The sequence below is a fragment of the Hyla sarda genome, chromosome 2, assembly GCF_029499605.1.
Source record: "Hyla sarda isolate aHylSar1 chromosome 2, aHylSar1.hap1, whole genome shotgun sequence".
NCBI lineage: Eukaryota > Metazoa > Chordata > Amphibia > Anura > Hylidae > Hyla > Hyla sarda.
The window spans coordinates 389,816,115-389,829,219 of NC_079190.1; the positions used below are offsets into that span (position 1 = coordinate 389,816,115).

Sequence of the window (13,105 nt, forward strand, 5' to 3'; positions counted from 1 at the left end):
ACTTTTGTTCCTCCATTTTTATTAATTTTATTCATTTATTTTTTAATCTTTCAAGATATCCAAAGGAAAAAAATGTATTCCATTTAGACTAGTCAATGCTTCCATCTGACAACACACGTAGCAACTAAGGTCTCTGTTTGCAACAAGTGGTGGTAACCAGCATAGGAAGAATAGGAAGCATTGTTCTGTACAGGAGTTGAAAATTGATCACTTGCAAATTCTGGTGATGAAATAATGTTTAAGACTGTAAAAAAAAAGCTGTGTTTCTCAAAAGGGAATAAAAATTCATGTGGACGCTGACACTGTGGATCACTGTAACTAACTGGCTTTTTTTTTTTTTTTTCCCCTCAAGTCATGGATAGTCTTTTCAAGACTGATGAGCGACAGAGGCTAGCCAAAGAAAGACGGGAAGAGAGAGAGAAATGTCTTGGTAAGTGCCTTGCTACTTTTCTCCTTTTTCTTAAAGACAAATGATATACACACGGGTAGTTATAGTTTGTTGGTGGGCACTAATTCTGGGTAATGCGTATTGTTGGTAATTAGGTCAGTTTGGTTGGTTAGTTTTTCCTTGTTACAATATATATTTGTTTTTTTGTTTTTAATGTACATATTGATGTTTGTGCCTGGGATTAGTTCTGATGTTTTGCTCTAATTGACGTTTCCCAAGTACATCTGACTGTATAGTCTATTACTATTTTCAGTCCAATTCCCACACTTTTCCCATATTTTCCGAGACTTAACCCCTTAAGGACTGAAACCTTTTTCACCTTAAGGTCACTTTATGCATTAATAACGCTGGGATGCTTTTACCGATTATTCTGATTCCGAGTTTGTTTTTTTGTGACATATTCTACTTTAACACAGTGGTAAATTTTCATCATTACATGCATCCGTTCTTGGTGAAAAATCCAAAGATTTCATGAAAATTTTGCATTTTTCTAACTTTGAAACTCTCTGCTTGTAAGGAAAATGGATATTCCAAATAAATTATATATTGATTCACATACATAATATGTCTACTTTATATTTGCATCATAAAATTTACATGTTTTTACTTTTGGAAGACCTCAGAGGGCTTCAAAGTTCTGCAGCAATTTTCCAATTTTTCACAATTTTCAAAATCCGAATTTTTCAGGGACCAGTTCAGTTTTGAAGTGGATTTGAGGGGTCTTCATTTTTGAAATACCCCATTATAAAAACTGCACCCTAAAGTATTCAAAATGACATTCAGAAAGTGTTAACCCTTTAGGTGTTTGACAGGAATAGCATCAAGGTAAAGGAGAAAATGCTAAATCTTCATTTTTTACACTCATGTTATTGTAGACCCAGTTTTTGAAATTTTACAAGGGGTAAAAGGAGAAAAAGCCCCCTAAAATTTGTAACCCAATTTCTCTCGAGTAAGGAAATACCTCATATGTGGATATCAAGTGCTCTGCGGGTGCACTAGAGGCCTCAGAAGGGAAGGAGCGACAATGGGTTTTTGGTGAGTGAGTTTTTCTGAAATGGCTTTTTGAGGGGTATGTCACATTTAGGAAGCCCCTATGGTGTCAGAGCAGCAAAAAAAACATGGCATACTATTTTGGAAACAACACCCCTCAAGGAACGTAACAAGGTGTCCGCTGAGCCTTAACACCCCACAAGTATTTGACGACTTTTTGTTAAAGTTGGATGTGTAAATTAATTATTTTTGCACTAAAATGCTGGTTTTCCCCCAAATATTACATTCTTACAAGTGGTTATAGGAGAAAATGCCCCCCAAAATTTGTAACCCCCATCTCTTCTGAGTATGAAAATACCCTAACTGTGGACATCAAGTGCACTGCGGGTGCACTACAATGCTCAGAAGAGAAGAAGTCACATTTGGCTTTTGGAAAGCAAATTTTGCTGAGATAGTTTTTGGGGAGCATGTCGCATTTAGGAAGCCCCTATGGTGCCAGAACAGCAAAAAAAAAAAAAACACATGGCATACCGTTTTGGAAACTACACCCCTCAAGGAACTTCACAATGGGTACAGTGAGCCTTAACACCCCACAGGTGCTTGACAAATTTCCGCTAAAGTTGGAAGTTTCACTAAAATGCTGGTTTTACCCCAAATTTCTCATTTTCACAAGGGGAAATTGGAGAGAAAGCTTCCTAAAATTTGTAACCCCATTTCTTAGGAGTATGGAAATACCCCATATGTGGATGTAAAGTTCTCTGCGTCGAACTACAATGCTCAGAAGAGAAGGAGTGCCATTGAGCTTTTGGTGAGAGAATTTGGTACAAAGCCAACCGTGGTGCCAGAACAGTGGATGCCCCCACATGTGACCCCATTTTGGAAACTACACCCCTCACAGAATTTAATAAGGGGTGCAGTGAGCATTTACACCCCACTGGCATTTGACAGATCTTTGGAACAGTGGGCTGTGCAAATGAAAAATGAGATTTTTCATTTTTACGGACCACTGTTCCAAAAATCTATCAGACACCTGTGGGGCGTAAATGCTCACTGTACCCCTTATTACATTACGTGAGGGGTGTAGTTTCCAAAATGGGGTCACGTGGGGGGGGGGGGTCCCACTGTTCTGGCACTATGGGGGCTTTGTCAACACACATGGCCTTCAATTTTGGACACATTCTCTCTCCAGAAGCCCAATGGCGCTCCTTCTCTTCTGAGCATTGTAGTTCGCCCGTAGAGCACTTTACATCCACATATGGGGTATGTTCTTACTTAGAAGAAATGGGGCTACACATTTAGGGGGGCTTTTTTTCCTATTCTCCCTTGTGTAAATGAAAAATGTAGGGTAACACCAGCATTTTAGTGAAAATGTATGTGTGTGCGTATATATATATATATATATATATATATATATATATATATATATATATTAATATAATATAATATAATTTTTCTTTTTTTTTTTTTTTTCATTTTCACATCCAACTTTAATGAGAATTCGTCAAACACCTGTGGGGTGTTAAGGCTCACTATACGCCTTGTTACATTCCGTCAAGGGTGTAGTTTCCAAAATGGGGTCACATCTGGGTATTTATTATTTTGTGTTTATGTCGGAACCGCTGTAATATCAGCCACCCCTGTGCAAATCACCAATTTAGACCTCAAATGGACATAGCACGCTCTCACTTCTGAGCCATGTTGTGTGCCCACATATGGGGTAAATAAAAAGTAAAAAAAGTGAAAAATCCCCTCCCCCAATAAAAATGAAAAGTGTCAGTTTTTCCCATTTTACCTCTGTCGTATGGTTTATACGCAAGTAAGATAAAGTAATAAACGTTATCTCTCAAAATATAAATGAGGACCGCGGATAAAAAAATTTAAACAAGTGAGATCCTCAGAGGCTGACACAATAACTACCTCTATTATTCGTTAATATTTGGAAGATAGGAATATTGTTGCACAAATAAGACCTGAACAATAAAATATGTAAAAATAGATATACAATTTATTAATTAAAATATGCAGATCAATTTGATGTCATTATACCATACTAAGTCACAGTAATACCTAAATTTGCCTACTAGATGGGAGTACACCACCCTAGTTCACAATCGTATTCAAAATTGACCACAAGATGGCAGTATAGATATCAACAGTATATAGCATATATGCAGTTGGTATACATAAGAATGAGTATATTAAATACAAGATATGTTAATACATGCAACAGTGATTTTCCCGCTTAGAGATATTATGAATGAAACTTTGCCTTGATAAGTTATACCGTATATACTCGAGTATAAGCCGACCCGAGTATAAGCCGAGACCCCTAATTTCAACCCAAAATCCCAGGAAAAGTTATTGACTCGAGTATAAGCCTAGGGTGGGAAATACCTCATCCCCCCCTGTCATCATCCAGACCCGTCATTAACATCCTCATCATCCCCTTGTCATCATCCCACACATCCCCCCTTCATCATCCCCTTGTCATCATCCCACACATCCCCTTATCATCCCACACATCCCCCCTTCATCATCCCCTTGTCATCATCCCACACATCCCCTTATCATCCCACACATCCCCCCTTCATCATCCCCTTGTCATCATCCCACACATCCCCCCCTTCATCATCCCCTTCTCATCATCCCACACATCCCCTTATCATCCCACACATCCCCCCTTCATCATCCCCTTGTCATCATCCCACACATCCCCCCTTCATCATCCCCTTGTAATCATCCCACACCCCCCCCCTTCATCATCCCCACCCCCCTTCATCATCCCCACACCCCCCCCCCCCTTCATCATCCTCTTCTCATCATTCGCCCTCAGTGGTCTTCAACCTGCGGACCTCCAGAGGTTTCAAAACTACAACTCCCAGCAAGCCCGGGCAGCCATCGGCTGTCCGGGCTTGCTGGGAGTTGTAGTTTTGAAACCTCCGGAGGTCCGCAGGTTGAAGACCACTGCGGCCTTCAACATGCGGACCTCCAGAGGTTTCAAAACTACAACTCCCAGCAAGCCCGGGCAGCCATCGGCTGTCCGGGCTTGCTGGGAGTTGTAGTTTTGAAACCTCCGGAGGTCCGCAGGTTGAAGACCACTGCGGCCTTCAACATCATCCAGCCCCCTCTCACCCCCTTTAGTTCTGAGTACTCACCTCCGCTCGGCGCTGGTCCGGTCCTGCAGGGCTGTCCGGTAAGGAGGTGGTCCGGTGAGGAGGTGGTCCGGGCTGCTATCTTCACCGGGGGCGCCTCTTCTCCACGCTTCCGGCCCGGAATAGAGCCGTTGCCTTGACAACGACGCATCTGCGTCGTTGTCAAGGCAACGTGACTATTCTGAGGCCGGGCCCGAAGCGCTTAGAAGAGGCCTCCCCGGTGAAGATAGCAGCCCGGAACCACTATCCCACCGGACCACCTCCTCACCGGACAGCCCTGCAGCACCGGACCAGCGCCGAGCGGAGGTGAGTACTCAGAACTAAAGGGGGTGAGAGGGGGCTGGATGATGTTGAAGGCCGCAGTGGTCTTCAACCTGCGGACCTCCGGAGGTTTCAAAACTACAACTCCCAGCAAGCCCGGACAGCCGATGGCTGCCCTGGCTTGCTGGGAGTTGTAGTTTTGAAACCTCTGGAAGTCTGCAGGTTGAAGACCACTGCGGGTGGGGGAGTTCACTCGAGTATAAGCCGAGGGGGGTGTTTTCAGCACGAAAAATCGCGCTGAAAAACTCAGCTTATACTCGAGTATATACGGTAACATATAAATTATTGGTGGCTATGCAGAGGGGAATGTCCCTTACTAATTCTATAATTTGGGACTATTTCTTTTGGAAAATATGAATCACAAGTACAATTTAAATGATTCTGTTCAGATAGATGGTCAGTGTCTGCAGATTCACTAAAGTTGTACCTTAACCCCTTAAGGACTGGGGGGGGGGGTTTCCGTTTTTTCATTTTCGTTTTTTGCTCCTTGCATTTAAAAAATCATAACTCTTTCAATTTTGCACCTAAAAATCCATATGATGGCTTATTTTTTGCGCCACCAATTCTATTTTGTAATGACGTCAGTGAAACGAAAAAAAAAAAATCATTGTGCAACAAAATTGAAAAAAAAAACGCAGTTTTGTAACTTTTGGGGGCTTCCGTTTCTACGTAGTACATTTTTCGGTAAAAATTACATCTTATCTTTATTCTGTAGGTCCATACGGTTAAAATGATACCCTACTTATATAGGTTTGATTTTGTCGGACTTCTGGAAAAAATCATAACTACATGCAGGAAAATTAATACGTTTAAAATTGTCATCTTCTGACCCCTATAACTTTTTTATTTTTCCGTGTATGGGGCGGCATGAGGGCTCATTTTTTGCGCCGTGATCTGAAGTTTTTATCGGTACCATTTTTGCATTGATAGGACTTATTGACCAAAACTGCACTATTTTGGACTATTTTTTGCGCGCATGCCATTGACCGAGCGGTTTAATTAATGATATATTTTTATAATTCGGACATTTCCGCACGCGGTGATATCATATGTTTTTATTTTTATTTACACTGGTTTTTTTTTTATGGGAAAAGGGGGGTGATTCAAATTTTTAATAGGGAAGGGGTTAAATTATCTTTATTCACTTTTTTTTTTTTTCACTTTTTTTTTTGCAGTGTTATAGGTCCCATAGGGACCTATAACACTGCATACACTGATCTTTTACATTGATCACTGGTTTCTCATAGGAAACCAGTGATCGACGATTCTGCCGCATGACTGCTCATGCCTGGATCTCAGGTAGGGGCCCTCCCGCTGTCCTGTAAGCTGTTCGGGATGCCGCGACGCCGCGGCGATCCCGAACAGCCCACTGAGTTAACCGGCAGCTTTCACTTTCGGTTTTAGCCGCGCGGCTCAGCTCTGAGCGCGCGGCTAAAGGGTTAATAGTGTGCGGCGCCGCGATCGGCGCTGCATGCTATTAGCGGAGGGTCCCGGCTTCACTATGACGCCGGGCCCGCCGTGATATGATGCGGGGTTACCGTGTAACCCCACGTTATATCAGGAGAGCAGGACCAAGGACGTACCAGTACGTCCTTGGTCCTTAAGGGGTTAACAGAAATCTATAAATTCATCCACAAGTTATTGGTAGGAAGATATAAATTACCTTTAAATGGACACTGTCAGATATAACTTTTGATATTTTGTAAAGCATGCAAAACCAATAGGTTTTGGAATTGCTTTCATTAGAAAATGTTCAGTATTTCATACTGAAAAACCCAGTCAAACAACTGCCCCCCCTGTCTGCTTGGACACATACTAGTCCTGCTGTGTCCATGCATCATCACCTATGTCATGGACACACTTCCTTGATTGACAGCTGTGAGTGCAGGGCTCACAGCTAGAGGAAAAATCCTCCCACTGTCAGCTTGTGTCCCGCTACTGTCAGTGAGGACAAGCTGGGAGTTGTAGTTTTGCTAATGCTAGGGGAGATGTGAGCAGACAGCATACTGAGGGAGGGGGGGGGGGTGGAGACCTGCACAGTGAGGTCTCGCCCCCTCCCTTTGAGAGGAATTCAGAATAGTGAGCTAAATTAAGTGTAGTAAAAAAATAAATAAAGGTGCTAGACAATAGATGTACATGGTCAGAATTAGGTACTGAGTGATATATATATAAAACGCAGTTAAAAACAAGAGACGCAGTTAAAACATGAAGATTGCCTAACAGTCTTCATGTTTTAACTGCGTCTCTTGTTCCTGTTCATAAAAGTACATACTACTAGCAGTTGGTCTGATAAAGAAAATGGGTGGAAGAGCCTGTAGGCCCCACCAACAAAATATTAGTGGTGCAGCCGGTAGGTGGACGGATCCTACATTGTATTGCCTAGAGAGAGGTAGTTATGCCCCTCCATATATGAGAAGAAAGCACAATAATATACATTGCCAATTGATGGTGCTACACAGGATGTGGCATCTCGGTTGAGTACAATATAATACATAGGGCCCCACTTTGGTAGATACTGCCAGTAATTTTTGATATAGTACCATACGGGATACAAGGTCGTTCTTTTAAACAGTACTAATCACTAGGTCTTATTTTATTCATATATTATAAAAGTTAAATTTTAGGTAGATAGTCCTGAAAGGGACCTTAATGCTCCGGTCTTTGTACCTTGGAGCAATTGTGATTTACTAGACCCTATTCATGGGACGAAATCGGACCACCAGATTACATACATACTAACTAATATATGCAGGAAAACTAAATAATTATAAATGGTATGCTGACCATATAACATACACATGCTACTAATAACCATAATAATAATGATAGATAATGCATATCTAACTACTGTGTGTGTGTGTATATATATATATATATATATATATATATATATATATATATATATATATATATATATATATGTGTGTGTGTGTGTGTATATATACGTGTGTGTGTGTGTATATATATGTGTGTGTGTGTGTGTGTGTACATATATATATATATATATATATATATATTATCTCTCAACGTGTGTGTATATATGTATGTATGTTCCACAAAAACTTCCAAACAGCTAAAGATATTAACATGAAACTTGGCACACATGTTACTTATATGTCAACAACAAACATAGGAAAGGTGATTTAACCCTTACTCACCCCCATTTGCCAGGGGGGGGGGGTTTATGTTTAAAGTCCCATACAAGTCAATGGGAAATATGTCACTGCATAACTTCCAAACGGCTGGAGATATTTCAATAATACTTGGTCACATGTTACTTATATGTCCACTTAAAATATAGGATATTTAATTTAACCCTTAACTACCCCCATTTGAGGGTCGGGGTTTTTGTTTAAAGTCCCATGCAAATCAATGGGAAATGTATGTTCCCACATAACTTCTGTACAGCTGGAGATATTTCAATGCCTGGTGCACATATTATGGGTCGGGATATGTGGTCGGGATGGGAGGGGAGGTCTGGATGGGATATGAAGTCAAAAGCTTCCTCCTTTGTTTATTTTCCTCCCCAACAAGGATTAGGAAGGAAAACCGGGCAACGCCGGGTACTCAGCTAGTCAAGAATATAAGGAAATGTTGTTTGTTTATACATATTATACTCCTGAGCTAAAAGTGACCTTAATTCCAATGCCCTTATCTAAGCCATAATATGGTTTATATAAACACAAAGGGATGTTTCACACCTGCAGTCACCATATGAAATTCTGGAAATTAACACTGAGAATCAACTTTACATAACATGGAGTTTTTGGCTTGAACAAATAAAATGGATGCCACACAGTACGATTGTTTGAAATAATTCTGGCCCATATAGTCAGACACCCCCAAAAACACTTTTTATTTTTTTTTATTTTTTTAAACCTATTTGGTATAGCCGCATGTGTAAATGTCAGAACTATCAAAATATAATGTTAATTATCCCGTACGGTGAACAGCGTAAATGTAAAAAAAAAAAAAGTCCAAAAATGCAGCTTTTTTGTCACATTTTATTCCCCCAAAAAATTATCTAAGTTTTATATATGCAAATGTGGGATCGATACAGGTGTACAGGTGACAGCGCAAAAAAAATTGCCCTCATACTGCCCTATATACGGAAAAATGAAAAGGTTATAGGTGGTCAAACTAGGGCGATGTTAGATTACTGATTTTGTACAAAAAGTTTTAGATTTTTTTTTTAAGTGGTACAAAAATATAAAAGTATCTAGCCATGGGTGTTATTTTAATCGTATTGACCCACAGAATAAAGAACACATGTCCTTTTTACCTTAAAGTGTACAGTGTGAAAACGAAACCCTCCAAAATGTGCATAATTGTGGTTTTCCTTTTAAATTTCCTCCCTAAAAAAAATACTTTTTTGGGGTTCGCCGTACATTTTATGGTAAAATGAGAGGTTTCATTACGGAGTACAATTGGTCACGCAAAAAACAAACACTTTTATATGGGTCTTTAGATTGAAATATAAAAGTTATGGATTTTAGAAGGCGAGGAGGAAAAAATGGGCTTGGTTAAAGGGGTATTCCAGGAATTTTCTTTTATTTGACTATGCTAAAGGGGCTGTAAAGTTAGTGTAGCTCATAACTACAGTGTCTGTACCTGTGTGTGACGGTTTTCTCACAATTCTTCTGTGATTTTTCACCCCAATATTTATTTTTAACATACAAAATGACTGTTGTCTGCTGTGGGAGATATATCAATCTGCAACAGCTGTAGGCACCCTGATTAAAAACCACACTGATTTCAATGGATGCAGCTCATTTATGTTTCAATGGGTGGGCTGGCTGATGTGTGGGAGGGAGGAAAATGGAATTGTGGGATTTGAAGTAAAAAAAAAAAAACGTCAAACGGGAAATATCAGTTCACTAAAAGCTAGCCACAGTGTTATGGTAATCTCACAACATAGCCATTTAGCCCCAAGACAAACGCAGATCCTTCCTAAGCATGTACATTACTGTCTGCCAGGTACGTGCTATAATCACCTTATGGTGGATAACCCCTTTAAGTCTTGAACAATATTATTTACAGGTTTTACTATATTCTGTCCATTTAAGTTCAAGAGGCCCACTGCCAGTACACCATAACTCTTCATGCATTCTTGACAGGTTGCCGATACTTACCTTTGACTAACTGGACAAATCAACTGTGATCTTAGCCTTATCACTGAAAATCCCCCAGCAACTCACCAGAAAATCAGGGTTATGGGTAGGAAAAAATTTATAGGCTGGATTTAGATGTTGCGTCTGCAGGGTGGTATTGTGCCACATTGTGAGCACTGCATTGAAATCTGCAAGCCGTGATTTTCCATTGTTTTGTAGAAAATTCAGGTGGCGCATATGTATTTTCTGCAAAATCGCACTCATTTACAGAAAACCCCATATAAAATCTCTGCACGGCCCTGCAACCAGTCTTCAGGACCTTCTACATGTGGTTATTTTTGACTGAATAGGCTGAATGTTGCACCGTGAAAAAGACCCAGAGATGAATTCTTGTTGGCTGATCACTGACACGGCCAAAAAAATTATTGTTCAGTACACGTGTTTCTCTGTAAACATGAAATGTGGCCAGCAATTACGTAAAAGAAGGGATGGATCATTCATTTGGCTTATAAAAACTTGGCCCTTCAAATTCTTTAATTGAGAATAAATTGGTATTGTAGAAAAAACTTTCATGTGCACATCTGTTGTCAGAATTGGTTGGTATATATATATCTCTATATAGACAAAGAATAAGTCAGCCAGCACTTTAGTTGATACCAAACTATTATATGGACCTGGCCTACAGGTGCACGCTACTAGGCTAGATATACAGCAACAGAAGAATGCAGCAGCACACTGCCAGCACAAGGATATAGGTGAAACATGAATATGCAGTTAAAACATGGAGAGCTATACAGCTATGGTGTAATAGATGCAAATGTGAAACTATGAAATAGTGAGGCACTTGGCTCGCAAATTTGTCTCCGCCGGCAGTCAAATAGCTTGGACCGTCCCACCGCGATAAGGTGGCCTCCTTGGGACGGACCCTACACTGTGAATATGCCTCTGTGTGAACAGTTCAGTAAGCATGGCAGGGTCTGGAACATCCAAGACACCTTATATACATATCTATATATATATATATATATATATATATATATATATATATATATATATAATATATTAATTTTTTTTTTTTTTTTTATGTGTGGTAACAATGTATAGAATGTTGGAAAGCACCACAGGGTCCACATGGCACTTCATGAAAAGCAAAGACTTCCATATCCCACTGGAAAAACTACCGAATACCCAGTGGTATAGGCACAATTGCAGTGCCATGCTTTCTATAACTGCTTCTTTGTGTGTTTTATGGTCTTCTTCTGCAGTCACTTTTTTTCTTTTCTGTTTGTAGCTGTCAGAGAGAAACAAATTTTGGAAAAGGAGAAAAGAGCAAAACTACAGTATGAGAAACAAATAGAAGAGCGGTGGAAGAAGCTGGAGGAGCAGCGCGTAAGAGAGGAGCAGAAGCGGGTGGCAGTGGAAGAGAAGAGGAAGCTCAAAGTCAAAGAAGAGGAAGTAAGATGATTCTCCGTTCCTTATTCATTTATTTTTTTATTTTTAATGAATTATCATAAAACTTTGTTTCTTGTTGAATGGAGGACTCTTGTGGATATGTTCATTTCCAGATTATAGATGGCAGTCTAGAGTCAGATTAGAGGTGTTTATGGTACACTACATTTCGCACTTTCCTATCCCTCACTGTTTTTTAGTACTCTCGTTGGTTGATTATAGGTCTTGCTTAAAGTGTGCCTAAACTTTCACTCATTAAACTTTATAACATGCCATAAGTTACCAGCAATATGACCAGTCAGTCACATTTTGCCCTTGTTATCTGGCAATGAATGCACAGCAAAAATTAGTTAGTTTAAAATCTGTGCATGTGAACATATGCTTGAGCATAGAATCCCTGGGTCAGGCGCATCCCTGACTCACTGTTTAGTGGAACAGGGATTATTAGTATCTCTGCTCCATATACAGAATTTCTGTGTTGCTTAACCCTGGTAGCATAGCGGTGCCACAGAAATTACTGTATGTAACTGGGGATATGTACATATCACCCATCTCAAACAAAGCTCTAGAAGTACTGTAGCCAAAGCATATGAGGGCTACATCTGTATATGGCAAAAAAAAGTATATGAAGATATTGCCATATACCAGCAAGGTACTAGGAAAATCGTCCCCTCAGCAGCTTCAAAAGATTAAACTAATGTTGTTCCAAATGAGAACAGGGGTGCTGTATAAAACTTAACTTTTAATAAATGTACTAAATAAAATATATAAGAAAAAATCGTGTTCTACCACATAAGCAAAAACAAAAGCCACAATGCAGAAATCACAATAGTTGGTCACTCAAGGGACCACACAATTCCATTATGCCGCTGATCCAAAAGTGTACCAAGCTACATCCAGTAGCAACTGTTATTAGACTTGCTCAAAATAGTAGGATGCAGAAATATATTGAGCTATCTCTTTATACAAAGCTGCATACAGCAGCACAAAATATGCCAATATTACACAAATTATTGTCCCTGTCCAAAGCGTTTCCGTGTGGGGTCAAAAATGGGTCCCCCACACTTCATCACGGGATACACACATCAACAAGGTGCGCCAATCATCGCACCATTCACCAAGATACCAAGATGGTTAGTTTCGTATAAGGGGCTTATTTTATACCCTTATTCATATAGATTTCACAAGTAATATTAGCAGTTAAACATAAATTCTTAACAAGATCATGACAGAAAAGATCATCCCCAGTATAGGTACATCATAGTGCTTTGTAGTCAGGGGACTACTGTATGGAGCCTACGGGGAGGATAAACATCCAGGGTTGACAAGAGTAACCGGAGTATGCAGAGTATGCCGGAGCGGTGTCCGGACAGGTGCTGAGTGCAGTGAGACGCCGGCGTGCACACGCAGTGCGCCTGTCCGGACACCGCTCCGGCATACTCTGCCACAGCAGAGTTACTCTTGTCAATCCTGGATGTTTATCCTCCCCATAGGCTCCATACAGTAGTCATGACCGGATCAGCACCTGACTACAAAGCACTATGACGTACCTATACTGGGGATGATCTTTTCTGTCATGATCTTGTTAAGAATTGATGTTTAATGCATAACTGCTAATATTACTTGTGAAATCT

At 40.2% G+C, this 13,105-nt stretch overlaps 1 protein-coding gene across 9 annotated transcripts in view; it reads left to right on the forward strand.

Moving 5' to 3' along the window:
* Window positions 1–13,105, forward strand: part of MAP7D2 (MAP7 domain containing 2) — a 156,415-nt gene that overhangs the window by 73,580 nt on the left and 69,730 nt on the right. For all 9 annotated transcript variants that reach the window (XM_056558627.1, XM_056558624.1, XM_056558622.1 and 6 more), the window contains 2 exons: window positions 353–430; window positions 11,314–11,477. In XM_056558627.1, the coding sequence (XP_056414602.1) occupies window positions 353–430; window positions 11,314–11,477 (242 nt within the window). The remainder of the gene's footprint in view (window positions 1–352; window positions 431–11,313; window positions 11,478–13,105) is intronic.